The 23,864-nt window shown below is 36.5% G+C and overlaps 1 protein-coding gene across 1 annotated transcript in view; it reads left to right on the top strand.

Annotated features, from left to right (window-relative positions):
• Positions 1-23,864, top strand: part of AP4E1 (adaptor related protein complex 4 subunit epsilon 1) — a 64,227-nt gene that overhangs the window by 26,024 nt on the left and 14,339 nt on the right. The window contains exons 9-15 of the mRNA XM_061182139.1: positions 415-537; positions 640-749; positions 4,080-4,219; positions 5,258-5,370; positions 5,479-5,597; positions 12,154-12,456; positions 14,616-14,730. Coding sequence (XP_061038122.1) covers positions 415-537; positions 640-749; positions 4,080-4,219; positions 5,258-5,370; positions 5,479-5,597; positions 12,154-12,456; positions 14,616-14,730 — 1,023 coding nt within the window. The remainder of the gene's footprint in view (positions 1-414; positions 538-639; positions 750-4,079; positions 4,220-5,257; positions 5,371-5,478; positions 5,598-12,153; positions 12,457-14,615; positions 14,731-23,864) is intronic.

Here is a 23,864-nt window from a genome sequence, read left to right as displayed (position 1 = left end):
CAAGGAGTGTTGGAAGTATCTATTTATATAGGAACAATGAATGTATTACTTATGTGTCCGTTAGAATGTGATTTCCTTGAGGGCAGGGGTTTTTGTCACCGCTGTATCCATACTAGTAGAACAATGTCTGGCTCATAGGAAGTTTCAGAAAATACTTGTTGCATGACTGAATATATCATTTCTTATCTATTAATATATATCATTCTCTTTAAATTGTACTGTGGTAATGTAATCCTAACAACTGTATAAAGCCTGAAAACAATAAAGTTCTTATCTTTGAAAAATTTCCATAAGTAAGATTTTTGACTAAAACTGACCTTCAAATTAGTTTGTTTTGTTAGTAGTTCTACACAGATATATTCTTTTATTATGCCTTAATATGATCCCTGACATTATAATATTTTATTTCTGTAGCTATTCTGTTTGAATGTGTACATACAGTCTATTCTATTTATCCTAAATCGGAATTACTTGAGAAGGCTGCCAAGTGCATTGGAAGATTTGTTTTGTCACCTAAAATAAATCTCAAATATTTAGGTAAGATGATTGGTTCTTTTGATGGAAATTACCAAGAGAGTTTTTGAAATTTGTTGGGTATTTGTTATATGTCACTTTCTATAATGTAATCTTTGCTTCTAGGATTGAAGGCTCTTACCTATGTTATCCAACAGGATCCCACTCTGGCTCTTCAACACCAGATGACAATAATTGAATGCTTAGACCATCCTGATCCCATTATTAAAAGAGAGGTAAACTGGTATTTTGAGTAATGTATGTGAAGTGTTACAATTTTTAAACTCTGTTGGTATTATGGAGAGAGATTAAAATGGTGGGCAGCGTGTATGTGCACACGTGTGTATTTTAACTTTTGAGTGCATTTTATTCTTTCTATTGAAGTTTAAGGAACTTTTCTAAAAAGCACTTGTGTCAGTAATTACAAGAATGGTTTTATTTTTTTAATTTATTTTTTTAAAACATCTTTATTGGAGTATAATTGCTTTACAGTGGTGTATCAGTTTCTGCTTTATAACAAAGTGAATCAGCTATACATATATCCCCATATCTCCTGCCTCTTGCGTCTCCCTCCCACCCTCCCTATCCCACTCCTCTAGGTGGTCACAAAGCACTTAGCTGGTCTCCCTGTGCTATGCGGCTGCTTCCCACTAGCTATCTGTTTTACATTTGGTAGTGTATATAAGTCCATGCCACTCTATCACTTCGTCCCAGCTTACCCTTCCCCCTCCCCGTGTCCTCAAGTCCATCCTCTATGTCTGTGACAAGAATGGTTTTAAATTATGAGTTGGGGCTTCCCTGATGGCGCAGTGGTTAAGAATCCGCCTGCCAATTGCAGGGGAACCCTGGTCCGGGAAGATCCCACATGCTGCGGAGCAACTAAGCCCGTGTGTCACAACTACTGAGCCTGTGCTCTAGAGCCCACAAGCCACAACTACTGAGCCCACACGCTGCAGCTACTGAAGCCCATGCGCCTAGAGCCCATGCTCCACAACAGGAGAAGCCACCGCAATGAGAAGCCTGCACACCGCAACAAAGAGTAGCCCCCACTCGCTGCAAGTAGAGAAAGCCCGCATGCAGCAAGGAAGACCCAACACAGCCAAAAATAAAAATAAATAAGTTTTAAAAATAAATAAAATAGAAAATGAAACAAAAGCTGTCAAGACAAGAACACTCTTAAAAAAATAATAAAAAAATAAATTATGAGTTGGAGGAGTTAGGTCCAGTTACCTGTATAGGATTCATTAATATCTTTCTGGTCCAAGAATTGTATCAGTCGGAGACCTGAATTCTATTCCCAGGTCTTCCTGTTAGTACAGTTTTAAGAAGTAATTTATGATGATTAATTTTTTCCATTATTAACATCTATAAACTAGGCTAATGCAGTCCCTATTGAATATGTAGGAATGTTGAAAGAATTAATAAAGATATCCCTAAAATGTTTTGAACTTTTTGGAAGGAAGGGTGTATAATTTACTTAATTTTTTTCAACTTTTTCCTTTTATATAATTGCTTCAGTATCTACTTGGGTATCCATGTAGATATATCTGTTAATTCTCATGTAGAGAATCACTCTATACCTTCATTTAAAATGGTATATGGGACCTAGGTAAGAAGAGTAGATAGTTTTATTTCTGATTTTAAAAATAATAAAGATAAAAAGAATCTACTAAACATCTAAATTACTTAAAGCAGTGAATTAAAAGTTTATTGAGAGAATACTGTATTACATTAAACAACTATAATTTTTAAAAGATAAGATTATAAATTTTGAATTTTAGAAGTACTGTTTTTGAAATAATATTTTCAAGAAATTGCCATCTACATATATATACATATAAGTTTTTTGCGTTCATATTTTTAATCTTCTGAAAATTGTTACCTGCCTTGAATGAATCCAGGAAGTTTACAGATGTGCTAATTTCTATGTGTGGACATTGTAGAAAAATGAGAAGATGCCAAGGGACAGTAACAAATAATTATATGGCTCTTCCACTTCGAACAGACATAGAGCATGCATTTTCTTTGTGTGGTTAAGTACTAAATTGAACACAGTTGACTTAGATACAGTTTTCTTAGTGCTGTATTTATTTATTGGGATCTCATTTAAAAATGAGGGTCAAAGGGAAACTAGACAACTTTTAAAATTATGAAGTCTGATCTGTAGTGAGAAAAGTAGCTTGAATTTTTGGGGAAGGGTACTGAGTATCAGTGGTGCCCCAAGAGGGCACTGCGGTACTGTCTCCTCGATGCCACTGTCACTTCTAACCTCCATCAGTAACTATGTGGCAAGAACTTTGGTCCTGGGGTATGGAGTGACCTGTTGCTTGGGGCTGGGATTCCCTTTTACCTGATTTTATTACTTTTCTTTCATAGCAGGGAAAAAGAAAGCAAGAAGGAGTTAACAGAAAAGACCTTTAGCCATGCAGTTCATAATACCAGTCCCCATTCAGTCCTGGAAATGCTAAATTTCATGGTCTTAGAGTAGGAGGTAAATTTGGTGTAGATTATCTTAAAATACGTGACATATAGAGTCTACAGGAAGCATGTCTGAAGCAGCTTCATAGGTTGAAAGCTATAAATACATGGGGGACCTATGTATTTATAGATTTTAAATGGTGTTAAGGATTAACTAGAACAGTTTAAAAAAAATTCAAAATCTGTTGTCCTTTGTACTTGAAGTCCTGGGTATAAGGACTGAAAAATTAGAAAGAACCCTAAAGATAGATGAACAAGTTTGATGAGAAGGATATGTGGAAATTCTCCTGCAGCTAATATTGTTGATCCTGAAATTCCAGTAAATGATGCTTTCTCATTATTGCCCTTTGTCTCATACTGATTTCTGGGAACTGTGATATTTTTAGAACCCTGATGTAGGGCCTCAGAAAGCCAGCCAAATGGGAGCTTACTCTGGTACTGGTCTTCCTTTATCTTACATCAGGCAGCAAGAGATATATGCCTCATCACTGAGAAAGCTGTAAAATGGTTCTTCCTTTGATACCCGAGATTCTGAACGTAGGCTTTGCTGGGCTTTGAAGTGCTTGCACTACCTTATCCATCCATTAGAGACCATTTGCCCTTAGCTGACAAATCCATTCAAGTGTGGTTTTCTGTTGTTCGGGTAGTGTGGAGAAAGCATTTTGCAAAACTGGATTTTTATATGTATATGCATGTATACACACACACGTGCACGTGCATAGCACACAGGCATAAGTAATGTAGGTTTAAGAAGCTGTTATATTTTTAGAAAATAGATTATTAACCTTTTAACTTTTTAGTCTTTACATGGCCTGTCATGTAGAGATGTCAGATCATAATTATCTATATCAGTAGAAGGCTTTTGGACTTTGGAATGGATTACAATTCTTTTTTTTGTTTTTTGACAATAGTCTTACCTTTCTTAAGTTCTGTTCAGTTAAAATGTGCATTTCTTGAGCACCTATTAACTGCCCAGTAGAGCTACATAAAAGTGGAAGAATCAACTGTTATAAACCTATATGTTACAGTATTTATTTGTTATCATGCATAGTTTTATAATACTATTTTTATTTTTCTTTCTTAAATAGACTCTGGAACTTCTTTACAGAATTACTAATGCACAGAATATAACAGTGATTGTCCAGAAAATGCTTGAATATTTACATCAGAGCAAAGAAGAATATATTATCGTCAATTTGGTTGGCAAAATAGCTGAGCTGGCTGAGAAATATCCTTTGTTTGGACCACGAGTCATAAAATACCTTTAGTTACACAGTGACTTTTAAATGATTGGTCTAGACGTGGTCACTTGCAGGTTGAGTTCAGAGGCCCAGCAGTAACTTCCATTCCTGATATTCAAGCCTCTCTTGTTGTCAAAAACAAGAATTTGTGTAGACTTCCTAGGGGATGACTTTTTTCCTGGTTCTTTTTATTCCATTGGTCACTATTATCAGCAGGAGGATACAGGAATCTCTGTCTGATTCCTCTTAGAGTCCCTCCTTGTCTTTGACTTTACTTCCTACTCCGTTTCTTTCCGGAGTAAAAGTTCTTGTTGTTTTGGGGGGATTGTTGAGGGGATCAGGATGCTAAAATTTATCCTTTACACTACTGTTTATACTGGAAATTGTCACAGTAAAGTAGTTGGCAACTCCATTCACATGTTACTTTTCTTCACATTTGTTTTTTAAAAGTCAAAGGAACTTTGCAGGTCACGAGGTTACTCATCATTCTTTTTAAGATGTCTGTTGTTTAAATCTAAGACTGAATGAATGAATAATGCTGATCAAAGTATCTTGGAAATTGCTTAAGTGTAGTTTTGTCCTAACCAGTGCTATAGCTCTGTCCAGCAGAATGATAGAATTTTAGAACTGAAGAGGAACAGATTAGAAAAGAGGGTAAACTTGTTCAGATAGACATGTCACAACATTTAGCTTCTGAAGTGCATATCATTTTCCATTGTTTTTGTCCATAGTTAGCTGGAACATTTCTTTCAATTATTTCACAGTTATTTATTGGACACCTGTTATGTGCAATATATGGTGCTAGATAAAGCAACATGAACTGGTTTATTAAGTTTATTCAATAAGCTTTTACTGAGCACCTTTCTACATAAAACTGGAGTATAGAACAATTTATTGGCAGAAGTTAAAGGTAAAAATGCCAAACTAAGATGAATTGAGAGTTATTTTTTTTAAAGATTTATACAGAAAAGATAATTTTAATAAGTGGCATCTGGAAGTGTACTTGTTCTTAACACTGTGGACACATATGCTCCTGATAATGCGTGGTTTATTCAGACGATGAATGCTGTATTTTCAGTGGGAGGAGATGTTATGCATCCTGATATTCCCAATAACTTTCTGAGACTGCTAGCAGAAGGTTAGTAAACTATTGCATTCTGCAAAGATTTTTAAAATTAAATGTTTTTATTACAGAGTCCTTAGAGAATTTAGTAGAAATTAAAATGGTGTATTAATTTCTTTGTAGGTTTTGATGATGAAACAGAAAATCAACAATTAAGGCTCTATGCAGTTCAGTCTTATTTCACTTTACTAGATGTGGAAAATGTGTTCTACCCACAGAGATTTCTTCAAGTTATGAGTTGGGTGAGCAAAGTACATTGAATCATAAATGTTTATAATATTATTTTTTTATAAAGTCAAATACTAATAATATATTTCTTCAGAAATCATTCAGTTCTACTCAGTTAACTCCTTCAGCTGTCAATTTTCTTTCCCAGTGGCTACCTTCTATCACTTAACTACTTATCTATTCATTCTCTCTGCCATCTCACTTGACTAGTCTTTTAAATATGGGTATTTATTTAGATGCCTGTCTGTGTCTACAATGCATTTGTTGTGTTTTCTATGTGAATCTATTTTTGAATATGTGAATCTATTTTTGAATATGTGAATACTCATGTATCTGTGCTATGTTAGCTTTCTATTGCTGCATAATAATGTTACCACAAACTTAAAAGAACATACATTTGTTATCTCACAGTTTCTGTGGGTTAGGAGTCCAGGCATGGGTTCTCTGCTTAAGGTCTTTCAGGGTTGCAGTCAGTGTGTCACTTGGGGCTGCTGTTTCATCTGAAGCTTGATTAGTAAAGGATCTGCTTCCAAGCTCACATGTGGTTGTTGGCAGAAATCAGTTTCTTGCATCTGTAAGACTGAGGGTTTGAGGTTCAGACTGTTGACTGTTGGCTGCCCTTAGCTCCAAGAGCTGCCCTCAGTTTCTTGCCAGGTGGGCCTCCCAACATGGCTGCTTGCTTCATCAAAGCCAGCAAGGAGATCATCTCTGCAAAACAAGGTCACAGTTTTATGTTATATAAACCTACATAATCGTATACATCCTGTCACCTTTGTATATTCTTTCTTGTGCATATGAGTGAGCATTTCTTTAGGGAGAGATTTGGAGAAGTGCAGCTCTGGGTCATAGGATATTCACACTTTAATATTATATGGTTTTGCCAAATGTTAGCATGTTAACCGTAATTTTACCCGGACTTTTATTAAATAATTCTTTTCTAATCTACAGGAAAGTTGAAAAAATGGCATAATAAATACCCCTATACTTTTCACCTAGATTCCCAGTTAATATTTTTAACCACCTTTGCTTTACTGTATCTGTTGGGTTCGTCAAGATCTTATGGAAAAACCCGAACGAACTTTTTGGCCAACCCAATACATCTATATCTATAGCTAGGTCTACCTATGTACAGTTTGTTTTGTTGAGCCGTTTAAAATTGAGTTGCAGACCCCATGACACTTACCCTATAAAAAATTCAGTGTGAATCTCCCAAGAGTGACGTTCTAGGTAACCATAAAACCATTATTGCACCTAAGAAATGTGACCTTAATTCATTAATATCACCCAATATACAGTCCATATTCAGACTTATCCAGTTGTCCAAAAAATGTCTCTTATGACTATTTTTCTACTCCTCCCAATCCCATATCAGGTTAAGATTCACAAATTGCATTTAGTTATATCTTTTAGCCTCTTTTATTTTACAGTGATGCTCAGTTTCTTTTTGTTTTCATGACATTGATTTTTTTGGATGAATACTGTTGACTTGCAGAATGTCCAGCATTCTGAATTGGACTATTTCTGGTTCAGTTAAACATTTTTAGCAAGAATACTACATTGTCAGTATGTATTTCTCACTGCATTGTATCAGGATGCATATAATGTCAGTTCCTCCAATTATTGGTGATAGTAAATTTCTTTGTTTGGTTAAGATGGTGACCTTTGTAAAGGGTCTCACCATTGTAAAGGTGCTGTTCCTCCTTACTAATTTAGAACTAATCTGTGAGGTGATTCTGTGAGACTTTGTGAACATCTGTTCTTCAACTATCTTTCATCAATGGTTTTAGCATTGATAATCCTTGCCTAAATTGATTGTTGTATTTGGTGGCCATTTGTATTTTCCTCCATGAACACGATATGTTCATATATTTAGAGTGTTTCTTTTTCTACAGCATACAAATCCTGTACCTGTTTTGTTAGATTTATACTTATGTACAGATGGTCCCTGATTTAAGATGGTTAAGCTTATGATTTTTCAACTTTACGATGGTGCAAAATGATACAAATTCAGGAGAAACTTCAAAATCTTTTTTTTTTAATTGAAGTATAGCTGATTTACAATATTATATTAGTTTCAGGTGTACAGCATGGTGATTCATTATTTTTGCTGATTATATTCCGTTATTGATTATTACAAAATAATGGGTATAATTTCCTGTACTATACAGTATATCCTTGTTGCTTATCTATTTTATACATAGTAGTTTGTGTCTCTTAATCCCTTACCCCTAACTTGCCCCTCCCTGCTTCCCTCTCTCCACTGGAAACCACTAGTTTGTTTTCTTCTTCTTTTCATTTTATTTTATTTTATTGAAGTATAGTTGATTTACACCATGTGTTAGTTTCTGGTGTACAGCAAAGTGATTCAATTATACATATATGTACATACTCTTTCATATTCTTTTCCATTATGGTGTAGTACAGGATTTTGAATATAGTTCCTTGTGCTATACAGTAGGACATTGTTGTTTATCTATTTTATATATAGTAGTTTGTATCTGCTAATCCCAAATTCCTAATTTATCCCTCCCCCAACCCCTTTCTCCTTTGGTAACCATAAGTTTGTTTTCTATGTCTGTGAGTCTGTTTCTGTTTTGTAGATAACTTCATTTGTGTCATATTTTAGATTCCACATATAAGTGATATCATATGGTGTTTGTCTTTCTCTTTGACTTCACTTAGTATGATAATCTCTAGGTCCACCCGTGTTGCTGCAAATGACATTATTTCATTCTTTTTTATGGGTGAGTAGTATTCTATTGTGTATATATACCACATCTTCTTTATCCGTTCAATATGTTGATGGGCATTTTAGGTTGTTTCTTTGTCTTGCCTGTTGTAAATAATGCTGCTATGATCACTAGAGGCATGTATCTTTTCAAATTATAGTTTTCTCCAGGTATATGCTCAGGAGTGAGATTGCTGGATCATATGGCAACTCTATTTTTTATTTTTTTAAGAAACCTCCGTACTGTCTTCCATAGTGGCTACACCAATTTAAATTCCCACCAACCATATAGGAAGGTTCTCTTGTCTCCACACCCTCTCCAGCGTTTGTTATTTGTAGACTTTTTGATCATAGTCATTCTCACAGGTGTGAGGTGGTATCTCATTGTGGTTTTGATTTGCCTTTCTCTAGTAATTAGTAATGTTGAGCATCTTTTCATGTGCCTGTTAGCCATCTGTACGTCTTCTTTGGAAAAATGTCTGTTCAGGTCTTCTGCCCGTTTTTTCATTGGGCTGTTGGTTCTTTTGATATTGAGTCATATGAGCTGTTTGTATATTTTAGAAATTAAATCCTTGTTGGTTGCATTATTTGCAAATATTTTCTCGCATTATGAGGGTTATCTTTTCATTTTGTTGATGGTTTCCTTTACTGTGCAAAAAGCTTTTAAGTTTAATTGCATCCCATTTGTTTATTTTTGCCTTAGGAGACAGATCCAAGAAAATATTGCTACAATTTATGTCAAAGAGTGTTCTTTTCTAGGAGGTGTATGTCTCAGGTCTTACATTTAGGTTGTTAATCCATTTTGAGTTTATTTTTGTATATGTTGTGAGGAAATGTTCTAATCTCATTGTTTTACATGTAGCTGTCCAGTTTTCCCAGCACCACTTATTGAAGAGACTGTTTTTTCTCTGTCCTATACTCTTGCTTCCTTTTTTTCGCAGATTAGTGGACAGTAGTGTATAGGTTTATTTCTGTATTTTGTTCTTATACCCTGCAATCTTGCTGAACTCACTTATTAATCTAGAATTGTTTTTTGTAGATTTCTTGAGACCATGTTAAGAATTTTTGCATCTCTGTGCATGAGGGATAGTGGTCTATAGTTTTCTTGTTTTTTTCTACTCTGTTTGGTTTTGGTATCAAGGTAATACTGGCTTCATAAAATGCTTGGGAGTGTTCTTTCCTCTTCTGTTTTCTGGAAAGATTGTGTGCAAGGGTGTTGTTTAGTTTTTTAAGTGTTTCGAAAATTTCCTGTTATCTTTCCTGTTACTGATTTCTAGTTTGATTCCATTGTTGTCAGAGAAAGTACTCTATAATTTCAGTTCTTTTAAGTTTGTTGAGGTTTATTTTATGGCCTAAGATATGATCTGTCTTATATGTTCTGTGGGTGCTTGAAAAGAGTGGGTATTCTGCTTATTGTTGGGTGGTGTGTTCTATAGATGTGGATTAATTCTTTTGGTGATGGTGTTGAAATGGGGTGTAGATATCTCTAACTATGTGGCCTCCACTGAGCCTGAGTCTCTGCTAGACTTCCCCTGACACCACTCCAGCAGAGAGGGGGAGGGCTACCTCTTTAAACTTGGGTGGAGGTGAAGTATAGGCTTCCTATGTAGTCTTCACAGACACTGTAGAAGAGTGGGCCTTTCTACAGCTTGGTGGGGATGAAGTTCCTGGTTTTCACTCAGTCTCTCTGTTACCACCCTTGCTGGGGAGTTGAGATGCTTTTTACAACCTGGTAGGGGTTGAAGTCTTGACTCTCCACTCCACCTTTGCTGGTATGGGTGGGGCTACAGTTTTTTCTATTTGGTGCTTGGCTGGAGTAGAGGGATTATTATCTGAAAGTTTTCTGTCTTCCTGGCCCTTTGGCTAGAGGGCAGGCTTTTCTTGGGGCTTTTTTGTCCTTCTCCCATTGGCATTTCTAGGTTGCTGGCTCTCAAGTACCCAGTCTGAGGTATATGAGGCAACAGATAACCCACTGTATTGTTCCTTAGGTCCCAAGGTTCTTAGTGATCTGCCTTTTTTTCTCTACCTTTCAGTCTTTGTATATGTGTTTTATGTGTAACATCAAGGGTTTTTAGGTGTACTTAGCAGGAAGAATAGGGGAAAAATTCACCTACTCTATCTTCCCAGAAGCTTAAGTCCATTGATTTTTTTTTAAATTAATTAATTTAATTAATTTATTTTTGGCTGCATTGGGTCTTCGTTGCTGCGCGCGGGCTTTCTCTAGTTGCAGTGAGTGGGGGCTACTCTTGTTTTTTTTTTTTTTTAACATCTTTATTGGAGTATAATTGCTTTACAATGATGTGTTAGTTTCTGCTTTATAACAAAGTGAATCAGCTATACATATACATATATCCCCATATCTCCTCCCTCTTGTGTCTCCCTCCCACCCTCCCTATCCCACCCCTCTAGGTGGTCACAAAGCACCGAGCTGATCTCCCTGTGCTATGTGGCTGCTTCCCACTAGCTATCTGTTTTACATTTGGTAGTGTATATATGTCCATGCCACTCTCTCACTTCGTCCCAGCTTACCCTTCCCCCTCCCCGTGTCCTCAAGTCCATTCTCTACGTCTGGCAGGCTGATTCTTAACCACTGTGCAACCAGGGAAGCTCAAGTCCATTGATTTTTTTTTTTTTTTTAATTTTTTTAATGCTATTCTTGTCTGCTTACATTCTTTTTTTTTTTTATGTATGTATGTATGTATGGCTGTGTTGGGTCTTCGTTTCTGTGCGAGGGCTTTCTCTAGTTGTGGCAAGCGGGGGCCACTCTTCATCGCGGTGCACGGTCCTCTCACTATCGCAGCCTCTCGTTGCCGAGCACAGGCTCCAGATGCGCAGGCTCAGTAATTGTGGCTCACGGGCCGAGTTGCTCCGCGGCATGTGGGATCTTCCCAGACCAGGGCTCGAACCCGTGTCCCCTGCATTGGCAGGCAGATTCTCAACCACTGCGCCACCAGGGAAGCCCATGTCCATTGATTTTTGAACTGGGATTTAGGTTACCTGTTCTTCTAGAGCTTCCTTCCATCTTTTATTAAACCAGTCAGAAAGTTATCTTACTATTTAAGGATTGAATTTATGTAGTCCTATTTCTTTTTTTTTTCCTTTTCTTGTTACTAGCCATAAATCTTCCCTTGCCTATCACCTCACCTCACTGTTTTTTCTTGCTGGTCCCAGTATTATACATGAATATACTTCATAAATACTACTTAGGAAAGATCTCACACTTCATGAATTATCAGTTTATTAACGACCCTTAGACCAATAGGATTATATATCACCTGAATAAATTAGATGTAGGAAAGAGTATGTGTAAAATAGATCAGTGTTCGTCAGAGTCTCTTCTGTGGATCATCTACATCAGAATCAGCTGATGCTTTTTCAGAATGTGTATTGTAGATCCCCACCACAGACATACTAAATCAGATTTTCTGGGAGGAGAGTATAGAAATGTGTATTTTTATGAAACACCTCAGGTGGCTCTTATGCATACTAGTATGTGAGAACCACTTGTTTAAATGCTTATTGGAAAAAATAGTAACAGAATGTGAAAGTGCTTTTAAAAACCAACATCCAAACCTGGAAGTTCAGAAGAAAGCTAACTTGTAATGGTATGCTACTTTATATACTGTTAATGATAAAGATGTGGAAAACCTTTTTGTATTCACTTCCAATTCTTGGTGTAATTTTGAACCTAAAATATACAATTGTATCTTTAATAATTTCTTCACCATGAGAATATGTTTAGTATAAGTTAAATTCACTCCGGCAGTAGGCACTTTGTTTAGATTTCTGAGTATAGTTGTTATATAACTTGATATTTACATATATACATTTCTTTGTTTTAGGTTTTAGGGGAGTATTCCTACCTCTTAGGTAAGGAAACGCCAGAGGAAGTTATAACCAAGCTCTACAAGTTACTTACGAGTGACTCCATTTCTTCAGAAACAAAAGCCTGGATAATTGCTGCTGTGACCAAGTTGACACCCCAAGCACACTCTTCTAATATAGTTGAGAGATTAATCCAGGAATTTACCACATCTTTGGATACTTGTTTGAGACAGCATGCATTTGAATTAAAACATTTGCATGAGAATGTGAAATTTATGAAGGGCTTGCTTCCAGTTGATAAGAGTTGTGAAGACATGGTGGTAAGATATCTGCATTCCATCTTTTACAAAATTGCATTGTCTTTAAACAGAATAATTCTTGCATTTGTGATATATCTGGAATATGCCAAAATGTCATTTCTGTAGCACTTTAGATGAAGGTTGGCATTTTTCTCACATTAGTGTGAGAGGGCATTTGAGAGCTTCTACTCAGTAGTGATCCTAAATAGTCAGGAAGACTAATCTGTTCTGGAGAACTGCAGTGAAGGGGTTTATAGTCTATGACAGTCTCTTTTAACATATAATAATTTGAGAACTTAAAAATTTTATCTCCTTTGAACTTCTCTAATATGTCATTTTATTATTGCTCTCTTTTCTTTGAGAATGTAAGAAAAAAACAGTTCTCCATTTTATTTTGTCCATCTACTATCTAAATATTTACTACTTTGGAACCTGATCACCCGCCTTTTCTTCTCCCACCTACTTTCAGCCAGTGCTGCTTTTAATCCAAAGCACTTAGTTACTGCTCACCTCTGAGTTCTCTCTCAGATTGGTGTAAATCTGAAAACTTCCAAAAGGAAGTCAGATTTGTTCAGATTTTTATATTAGATGTCATATAGTTGAAGAAGAGGGGAGGATGGGCAATATTCCCACTAATTATGACTCAGATGTTCATGGCTTGTATTCATTTTGAACCTTTGTTCATTAATTTTTTTCATTAGCTCCTCATGGGCAGAGGCCTTGGTTTAACATTTGTTGGCATTCCAGAGACTATATGAATAAATATGCTATACATAGTATTAAACTAGTTAGTTACTCTACTTCCCTTTCTTCCAGTAAAAGATAATGATGATGACATCGCTTCATCTCTTAAGAATCTTATCGAGGGACTTCCCTGGCGGTCCAGTGGTTAGGACTTTGCCTTCTAATGCAAGGGGTGTGGGTTCAATCCCTGGTTGGGGAGCTAAGATCCCACATGTCTCGCGGCCAAAAAACTATAACATGAAACAGAAGTAATATTGTAACAAATTCAATAAAGACTTTAAAAGTGGTCCACATGGGAAAAAAAACTTAAAAAAAAAACTTATCAAAACTAAACTTTGCCAAATGCACAGTGTGACATGCCACTTAAATTTTTTGAGAATTACCTGCTGTTCTAAATTATCTGGCTGTTTGTATACACTTGGCTAAATTAGGAGAGGCAAATCTGTGGTTTCTGAGGTCGTTACTGCTATATCCTCTTGTGTATCTCATTTTTATTTCTCCCCTCACTTTTTCTTTTCTCCTTTTCCCCTTACTCTTTCTTCATCTCTTTATTTCTTTTCATTTAAGCATTCTCTTGTACCTTTCTATTCTTGTACTTTATTGAAATTAAGTAATTTTCCACAGGTTTGTAACAAAGCATTTTTAGGTAGAAAGGAATAGGATAGTTAAATCAAAGGCACTGTGAGAGGCTGGATAATGGGCCTCCCCAAGATAATCACATCTTAATCCCTGGAACCTGTGCATATGTTACTTTATGGTAAAAGGGACTTCGTAGGTTTGATTAAGTTAAGGATTTTGTAATGGGAAGATTATCTTGGATTATCTGAGTAGGCATGATATAATCACAAGGGTCCTTATAAAAGTGAGGCAAGAGGTCAGAGAGAAGGCCAAGTAACAGTAGAAGCAGAGATTGGAGTGATATAGCCACAAGCCGAGGAATGCTGGCAGCCTCTAGGAGCTGGAAGAGACAAGAAACCTTTTCTCCGCTGGAGCCTCCAGAAGGAACTAGCCTTTGCTGCGGGCTTTGTTTTTAGCCCCCAGCAGCAGGAAACTAATGTAGACACTATAGCTCATAGTGTATGTGTCTTCTCCTCTGGTAGATTACAAGTCTCATGAGGCAGGACTTGTGTCTTCCTTTGTCTCAGTTATAGCATCTAACATGATGCCTTAACATTTTGGATGCTCAAAAATGTATTCTGCAGTGCAGTGAAATGAATAATAAGTGCACATGACTTACATTGTTAGATTCTTAGCTGAGTGTTTTGATTATAGGTGTTTCAGAAAGAGAGTTGAGTAGCAATTTTAGGGTTGAAGTTCTGTTTTTCACTTAAAAATTATTTTTAGGAAATATGGACTGAAATCACTACTGTGAATGTGCAGTCTACTGTTTAGGGTAAGTTTTTTTAATTCCTAATTTTTGCTTTACTTTAATATAGGTAGATGCTTCCTTATCTTTTCTGGATGGTTTTGTGGCTGAAGAACTAAGTCAGGGGGCAGCACCTTACAAACCTCACCACCAACGGCAGGAGGAAAAGCTTTCTCAGGAAAAAGGTAATTTTTCATGGGTTTATAATAAGCTAGATTGTAGGGATATCACTTTTTAATGCAATTGATATTATAGTCATGTAAGTAAATAACTGAGGAGATTCATGATCTCTCATTAAGTCTGCTTGTGACTTGTTCACCCTGACCTTGTTTGGGGTAAACAGGAAAAAAAAGTTAGCCTAGAGGTGTTCCCAAAGCCATAGGTTTCATGTACATAAGTGCCTAAGATATGGCAGCCATCCTGGAATTTTAAAAGAACTTGAAGGTGGAATTATCATGTTGGTCACTGTGTAAAGGGCTGACAGATATCAGCGTAAGCATATCTGCAGAAGAGTTTCAGAAGTAAACTCTGGTTTCTATGAACTAGTGAGTTTCATTTTATTCTGAACAATCTTGTATAGCTTAAGTGTGTTAAAATGCTTCCTCCAACGAAATATCTGATCAGTGAATTTAGGAACAGCTTAGAAAGAAAAGAATAACTTTACATTTAAAAAATGTAGGCTGTCAGGGAAAGACTTCTGTCATTATTTTAGTAAAGAGGAGATCACTGAGATATTTGATGGTGATGGGATATATGATCCCATCCATTTGATGGATGGGATATATATATATATATATATATATATATATATATGAATAAAGGGAGACCATTGAATATTATCTATACAGGAATTCAGAATTTTAATACTGAAAAGTTCAATGCCGAAAGGTCTTTTTTTTTCTCCTATTCATTATTTAATGATTTTGTAGAGTACTTATTATTTTTTAGGTTCTGCACTAGGCATATGAGTACAACTAAATGGTTGATCCTACAATGAAACCAAAAAGTATAAACACTAATAATAGACTTGATGTTATTTTTTTGCGGAAGTATTTGCTCTTTTAAGGTTTTTGACATTATTTAGCACAATGATACCTAAAGGCCTAGAAAATACAATTTTCTTTGAAAGGGTAATCAGTTTCCTTCCCATTTAACTCCTCATATATTGATAGAATATGTGGGGGGAAATAAAGTTTTGAATTACAGTTGCCCAACCTCTGACTATAGTGCATATAGAGGCCTTATGACATCCAAGGCATGGAGTGAAAATCTGGAGTTCCAGAGTGGGAGACATGGTCCAATTGTCATATTTCCTTATTTTCAAATGTCTGGGGGCCATCAGTTGCTCTTTTTTTTCTTTTTCCTTTTTTTTTTTGGCTGTACTGTGTAGCATGCGGGATCTTAGTTCCCCGACCAGGGATCAAACCCATGTCCCCTGCAGTGAAAGCACAGAGCCCTAACCATTGGACCACCAGGGAATTCCCCATCAGTTGCTCTTATTACTGCAATTCAAGGCTAGGGTAGGCAAGAGGGGGTAGGACAAGGAGCCTAATTTCTGGCACTGCCTTTCTTCTTTCTTAAAATAAGTTAAGTGGCTGATGCAAATATAATAGCCCTGAAACTCCCCAAGCTAGTATATTCATTTGCCAAGTACATTTTTGATCATGGAATCATCATTATAAATGGGGTTAAACTGTCAAATTAGGCTCTTCCCCTCTCCTCCCAAACCTATTTTTCAAAAGTTCTCTAAAGTAAAATTGAAATTTCATGAGCCTAAACTGTCTTTTATATCATGGAAAAGGAAATCAGTTACGAGACAGGACATAGCAAGTGCTTATGCTAGATACTTGAAGAATAAGTTATAAAATCATGTATCTTATAATTGTGGCTATGACAGAAAGTAAAGAGTGGGGGAAAAATAGGTATTTTCTGCCTAAAAAGTTGTTAATTCTGGAATCCTTCAATTGGCAATCGGTTCTGATACTGATCTTGTTTGAGATTTTTATAAATCATTTGAAGAGCAGTAGTCAAATGTCACTTTTATGAAGGATACAGTACTTAGCTCTCTTGGGTAGAAAAATGCCAAGTTCATAACAATAAACTTCAGGAAAATATTGTAAGATAATGAGAATTAGTAAACATAGGTGGGATAGTGGGGAACAAACTTTTATTACCAGTTCCTACCAAAGAAAAGCATTGAGGAATCAGTGTGGATTATTCTGTTAAAACGTTATTTGAATATGTTGTAGCCCCAATGTTAGATAAAACCAGAGATAATAAGGGGAAGTAGCAGGATAATCTCCTGTCTACAGAACTATGGATTTTTGAAAACCACATCAAGTTTAGACTGTTAGTCTCTCAAAAAATAAAATTAATAACAGCTGGGGATGGTCAGAGAGGTATAGCCAAATGATCAAGGTATAAAAGAACTGCAGAGAACTTCAAGATGGAGGAGGAGTAAGACATGGAGATCACCTTCATCCCCACAAATACATCAGAAATACATCTACACGTGGAACAGCTCCTACAGAACACCTACTGAACGCTGGCAGAAGTCCTCAGACTTCCCAAAAGATATACATATTTTTTTCCTTTTTCTCTCTTTGTGAGTATGTATGTGTATACTTCTTTGTGTGATTTTGTCTATATAGCTTTGCTTTTACCATTTGTCCTAGGGTTCTGTCTGTCGTTTTTTTTAGTATAGTTTTTAGCGCTTGTTACCATTGGTGGATTTGTGTTTTGGTTTGGTTGCTCTCTTCTTTCTTTCTTTTCTTTTTTTTTTATTTTTAATTTTTAAAAATTTTTAATAATTTTTTTTACTTTTTATTTTAATAACTTTATTTTATTTTATTATTGTTATTTGTTTCTTTCTTTCTCTTTTTCTCCCTTTTCTTCTGAGCCGTGTAGCTGATAGGGTCTTGACGCTCCAGCCGGGTATCAGGCCTGTGCCTCTGAGGTAGGAGAGCCGAGTTGAGGACATTGGTCCACCAGAGACCTCCTGGCTCCATGTAATATCAAATGGTGAAAGCTCTGCCAGAGATCTCCGTCTCAATGCTAAGACCCAGCTCCACTCAACAACCAGCAAGCTACAGTGCTGGACACCCTATGCCAAACAACTAGCAAGACAGGAACACAATTAGCAGAGAGGCTGCCTAAAATCATAATAAGGTCACACACATCCCAAAACACACCACCGAACACGGTCCTGCCCACCAGAAAGACAAGATCCAGCCTCATCCACCAGAACACAGGCACCAGTCCCCTCCACCAGGAAGCCTACACAACCCACTGAACCAGCCTTAGCCACTGGGGGCAGACATCAAAAACAATGGGAACTATGAACCTGCAGCCTGTGAAAAGGAGACCCCAAACACAGTAAGTCAGGCAAAATGAGAAGAAAGAGAAACACACAGCAGATGAAGGAGCAAGGTAAAAATCCACCAGACCAAACAAATGAAGAGGAAATAGGCAGTCTACCTGAAAAAGAATTCAGAATAATGATAGTAAAGATGATCCAAAATCTTGGAAATAGAATGGAGAAAATGCAAGAAACGTTTAACAAGGACCTAGAAGAACTAAATAGCAAACAAACAATGATGAACAACACAATATATGAAATTAAAAATTCCCTAGAAGGAATCAATAGCAGAATAACTGAGGCAGAATAACGGAGAAGTGACCTGGAAGATAAAATAGTGGAAATAACTACCACAGAGCAGAATAAAGAAAAAAGAATGAAAAGAAATGAGGACAGTCTCAGAGACCTCTGGGACAACATGAAACACACCAACATTCAAATTATAGGGGTCCCAGAAGAAGAAGAGAAAAAGAAAGGGACTGAGAAAATATTTGAAGAGATTATAGTTGAAAACTTCCCTAATATGGGAAAGGAAATAGTCAGTCAAGCCCAGGAAGTGCAGAGTCCCATACAGGATAAATCCAAGGACAAACATGTCAGGGCACATATTAATCAAACTATCAAAAATTAAATACAAAGAAAAACTATTAAAAGCAGCAAGGGAAAAACAACAAATAACATACAATGGAATCCCCATAACGTTGACAGCTGATCTTTCAGCAGAAACTCTGCAAGCCAGAAGGGAGTGGCAGGACATATTAAAGTGATGAAAGGGAAAAACTTACAACCAAGATTACTCTACCCAGCAAGGATCTCATTCAGAATCAACAGAGAAATTAAAACCTTTACAGACAAGCAAAAGCTAAGAGAATTCAGCACCACCAAACCAGCTTTACAACAAATGCTAAATGAAATTCTCTAGGCAGGAAACACAAGGAAAAGACCTACAATAACAAACCCAAAACAATGAAGAAAATGGTAATAGGAACATACATATCGATAACTACCTTAAATGTAAATGGATTAAATGCTCCAACCAAAAGACATAGACTGGCTGAATGGATACAGAAACAAGACCCGTATATATGCTGTCTACAAAAGACCCACTTCAGACCTAGGGGCACATACAGACTGAAAGTGAGGGAATGGAAAAAAGATATTTCATGCAAATGGAAATCAAAAGAAAGCTGGAGTAGCAATTCTCATATCAGACAAAATAGACTCTAAAATAAAGACTATTACAAGAGACAGAGAAGGACACTACATAATGATCAAGGGATCAACCCAAGAAGAAGATATAACAATTGTAAATATTTATGCACCCAACATAGGAACACCTCAATACATAAGGCAAATACTAACGGCCCTAAAAGGGGAAATCGACAGTAACACAATCATAGGGGACTTTAACACCCCACTTTCACCAATGGACAGATCATCCAAAATGAAAATAAATAAGGAAACACAAGCTTTAAATGATACATTAAGCAGGATGGACTTAATTGATATTTATAGGACATTCCACCCAAAAACAACAGAATACACATTTTTCTCAAGTGCTCATGGAACATTCTCCAGGATAGATCATATCTTGGGTCACAAATCAAGCCTTGGTAAATTTAAGAAAATTGAAATCGTATCAAGTATCTTTTCCGACCACAATGCTATGAGACTAGATATCAATTACAGGAAAAGATCTGTAAAAAATACAAACACATGGAGGCTACACAATACACTGCTTAATAACAAAGTGATCACTGAAGAAATCAAAGGGGAAATCAAAAAATACCTAGAAACAAATGACGATGGAGATACGACAACCCAAAACCTATGGGATGCAGCAAAAGCAGTTCTAAGAGGGAAGTTTATAGCAATACAAGCCTACCTCAGGAAACAGGAAACATCTCGAATAAACAACCTAACCTTGCACCTAAAGCAATTAGAGAAAGAAGAACAAAAAAACCCCAAAGTTAGCAGAAGGAAAGAAATCATAAAGATCAGATCAGAAATAAATGAAAAAGAAATGAAGGAAACAATAGCAAAGATCAATAAAACTAAAAGCTGGTTCTTTGAGAAGATAAACAAAATTGATAAACCATTAGCCAGACTTATCAAGAAAAAAAGGGAGAAGACTCAAATCAATAGAATTAGAAATGAAAAAGGAGGAGTAACAACTGACACTGCAGAAATACAAACGACCATGGAAGATTACTACAAGCAACTATATGCCAATAAAACGGACAACCTGGAAGAAATGGACAAATTCTTGGAAATGCACAACCTGCCGAGACTGAACCAGGAAGAAATAGAAAATATGAACAGACCAGTCACAAGCACTGAAATTGAAACTGTGATTAAAAATCTTCAAGATACAAAAGCCCAGGACCAGATGGCTTCACAGGCAAATTCTATCAAACAATTAGAGAAGAGCTAACACCTATCCTTCTCAAACTCTTCCAAAATATTGCAGAGGGAGGAACACTCCCCAACTCATTCTACGAGGCCACCATCACCCTGATACCAAAACCATACAAAGATGTCACAAAGAAAGAAAACTACAGGCCAATATCACTGATGAACATAGATGCAAAAATCCTCAACAAAATACTAGCAAACAGAATCCAACAGCACATTAAAAGGATCATACACCATGATCAAGTGGGGTTTATTCCAGGAATGCAAGGATTCTTCAATATACGCAAATCAATCAACGTGATACATCATATTAACAAATTGAAGGAGAAAAACCATATGATCATCTCAATAGATGCAGAGAAAGCTTTCGACAAAATTCAACACCCATTTATGATAAAAGCCCTGCAGAAAGAAGGCATAGAGGGAACTTTCCTCAACATAATAAAGGCCATATATGACAAACCCACAGCCAGCATCGTCCTCAGTGGTGAAAAACTGAAACCATTTCCACTAAGATCAGGAACAAGACAAGGTTGCCCACTCTCACCACTATTATTCAACGTAGTTTTGGAAGTTTTAGCCACAGCAATCAGAGAAGAAAAAGAAATAAAAGGAATCCAAATCGGAAGAGAAGAAGTAAATCTCTCACTGTTTGCAGATGACATGATACTATACATAGAGAATCCTAAAGATGCTACCAGAAAACTACTAGAGCTAATCAATGAATTTGGTAAAGTAGCAGGATACAAAATTAATGCACAGAAATCCCTTGCATTCCTATACACTAATGATGAAAAATCTGAAAGTGAAATTAAGAAAACACTCCCATTTACCATTGCAACAAAAAGAATAAAATATCTAGGAATAAACCTACCTAAGGAGACAAAAGACATGTATGCAGAAAATTATAAGACACTGATGAAAGAACTTAAAGATGATACAAATAGATGGAGAGATATACCATGTTCTTGGATTGGAAGAATCAACATTGTGAAAATGACTACTACCCAAAGCAATCTACAGATTCAATGCAATCCCTATCAAACTACCACTGGCATTTTTCACAGAACTAGAACAAAAAATTTCACAATTTGTATGGAAACACAAAAGACCCCGAATAGCCAAAACAATCTTGAGAACGAAAAATGGAGCTGGAGGAATCAGGCTCCCTGACTTCAGACTATACTACAAAGCTACAGTAATCAAGACAGTATGGTACTGGCACAAAAACAGAAACAGAGATCAATGGAACAGGATAGAAAGTCCAGAGATAAACCCACGCACATATGGTCACCTTATCTTTGATAAAGGAGGTAACCATATACAGTGGAGAAAAGACAACCTCTTCAATAAGTGGTTCTGGGAAAACTGGACAGGTACATGTAAAAGTATGAAATTAGAACACTCCCTAACACCATACACAAAAATAAACTCAAAATGGATTAAAGACCTAAATGTAAGACCAGACACTATCAAACTCTTAGAGGAAAACATAGGCAGAACACTTTATGACATAAATCACAGCAAGATCCTTTTTGACCCAGCTCCTAGAGAAATGGAAATAAAAACAAAAATAAACAAATGGGACCTAATGAAACTTAAAAGCTTTTGCACAGCAAAGGAAACCATAAACAAGACCAAAAGACAACCCTCAGAATGGGAGAAAATATTTGCCAATGAAGCGACTGACAAAGGATTAATCTCCAAAATTTACAAGCAGCTCATGCAGCTCAATAACAAAAAAACAAACAACCCAATCCAAAAATGGGCAGAAGACCTAAATAGACATTTCTCCAAAGAAGATATACAGATTGCCAACAAACACATGAAAGAATGCTCAACATCATTAATCATTAGAGAAATGCAAATCAAAACTACAATGAGATATCATCTCACACTGGTCAGAATGGCCATCATCAAAAAATCTAGAAACAGTAAATGCTGGAGAGGGTGTGGAGAAAAGGGAACACTCTTGCACTGTTGGTGGGAATGTAAATTGATACAACCACTATGGAGAACAGTATGGAGGTTCCTTAAAAAACTAAAAATAGAAGTACCATATGACCCAGCAATCCCACTTCTGGACATATACCCTGAGAAAACAATAATTCAAAAAGAGTCATGTACCACAATGTTCATTGCAGCTCTGTTTACAATAGCCAGGGCATGGAAGCAACCAAAGTGTCTGTCGACAGATGAATGGATGAAGAAGGTGTGGCACATATATACAATGGAGTATTACTGAGCCATAAAAAGAAATGAAATTGAGTTATTTGTAGTGAAGTGGATGGACCTAGAGTCTGTCATACAGAGTGAAGTAAGTCAGAAAGAGAAAAACAAATACCGTATGCTAACACATATATATGGAATCTTAAAAAAAAAAAAGGGTTCTGAAGAACCTAGGGGGAGGACAGGAGTAAAGACATAGACATAGAGAATGGACTTGAGGACACGAGGAGGGGGAAGGGTAAGCTGGGACGAAGTGAGAGAGCGGCATGGACATATATACACTACCAAATGTAAAATAGATAGCTAATGGGAAGCATCTGCATAGTACAGGGAGATCAGCTCGGTGCTTTGTGACCACCTAGACGGGTGGGATAGGGAGGATGGGAGGGAGACGCAAGATGGAGGGGATATGGGGATATATGTATATGTATAGCTGATTCACTTTGTTATAAAGTGGAAGCTAACACACCATTTTAAAGCAGTTATACTCCAATAAAGATGTTAAAAAAAAAACGAAATTAAAATAGCAAAAATAAATAAAAAAATAAAAGAACTGCAGTACAAGGTAAGATAAAGAAGGAGTGTGCATATAATCAAAGCCTCTAAAGTCACGAAGTATACAAACACGTTAAATATTGAATTACTCACTTATGCCCAGGATAGTTTATATTTTTATCTCTCACCTGGATTACTTTCAGTAACTCTTCTGACTCCCAAGGACTCTCTCTGCTTCCAGCTCATGCTTTCTCTTCTGTATGAATTGCCCTTTTTCCTCATTCTTCATCTGGTTAACTTCTGCATATTCATTAAGTTGCAGTTCAGCCATCTTCTTCCTTCTCCTCACTCTTTCTGCATACCATTAGTCTCTTCCTGCTCCCCAATTTGCACATGAGCTCTTGTTCATCTAGTTAACTCTCTCCAATTTTGTCCCTTCTAGTCATTCCTCTCTGTAAGAATCTTGGCAAATTTTCACTTGAGAATGAAAATAATGTGGTTTGAACTTCTTTCTCTATGTTGAACCTTTCTCGGCCTTTCTTAGATGACAGTCTTTAATTTTTTTGTCTCAGGATTGGAATTTTATCTGACTATTCTCCAGGTATTGTCCTCTTCCATGTCTAGTCTTTTTTTTCTCTATTTTCAAACTCTTTAATTTTGAATTCTTTCTGCTCTTTGCTTAAACTTTTTATCTTTACTTGCTTTTTGCCTTAAACTCTTAAAACATTTCTTGAGCTCTTCACTGTTCCTGGAAGTGTCAGTGCAGAGGCTGGATGACTGACTGTCACAGATGCTATTTAAAAGAGGCCAATATGGGATAGA

The sequence above is a fragment of the Eubalaena glacialis genome, chromosome 2, assembly GCF_028564815.1.
Source record: "Eubalaena glacialis isolate mEubGla1 chromosome 2, mEubGla1.1.hap2.+ XY, whole genome shotgun sequence".
Taxonomy (NCBI): domain Eukaryota; kingdom Metazoa; phylum Chordata; class Mammalia; order Artiodactyla; family Balaenidae; genus Eubalaena; species Eubalaena glacialis.
This window is presented reverse-complemented; position numbering and strand designations above follow the sequence as displayed.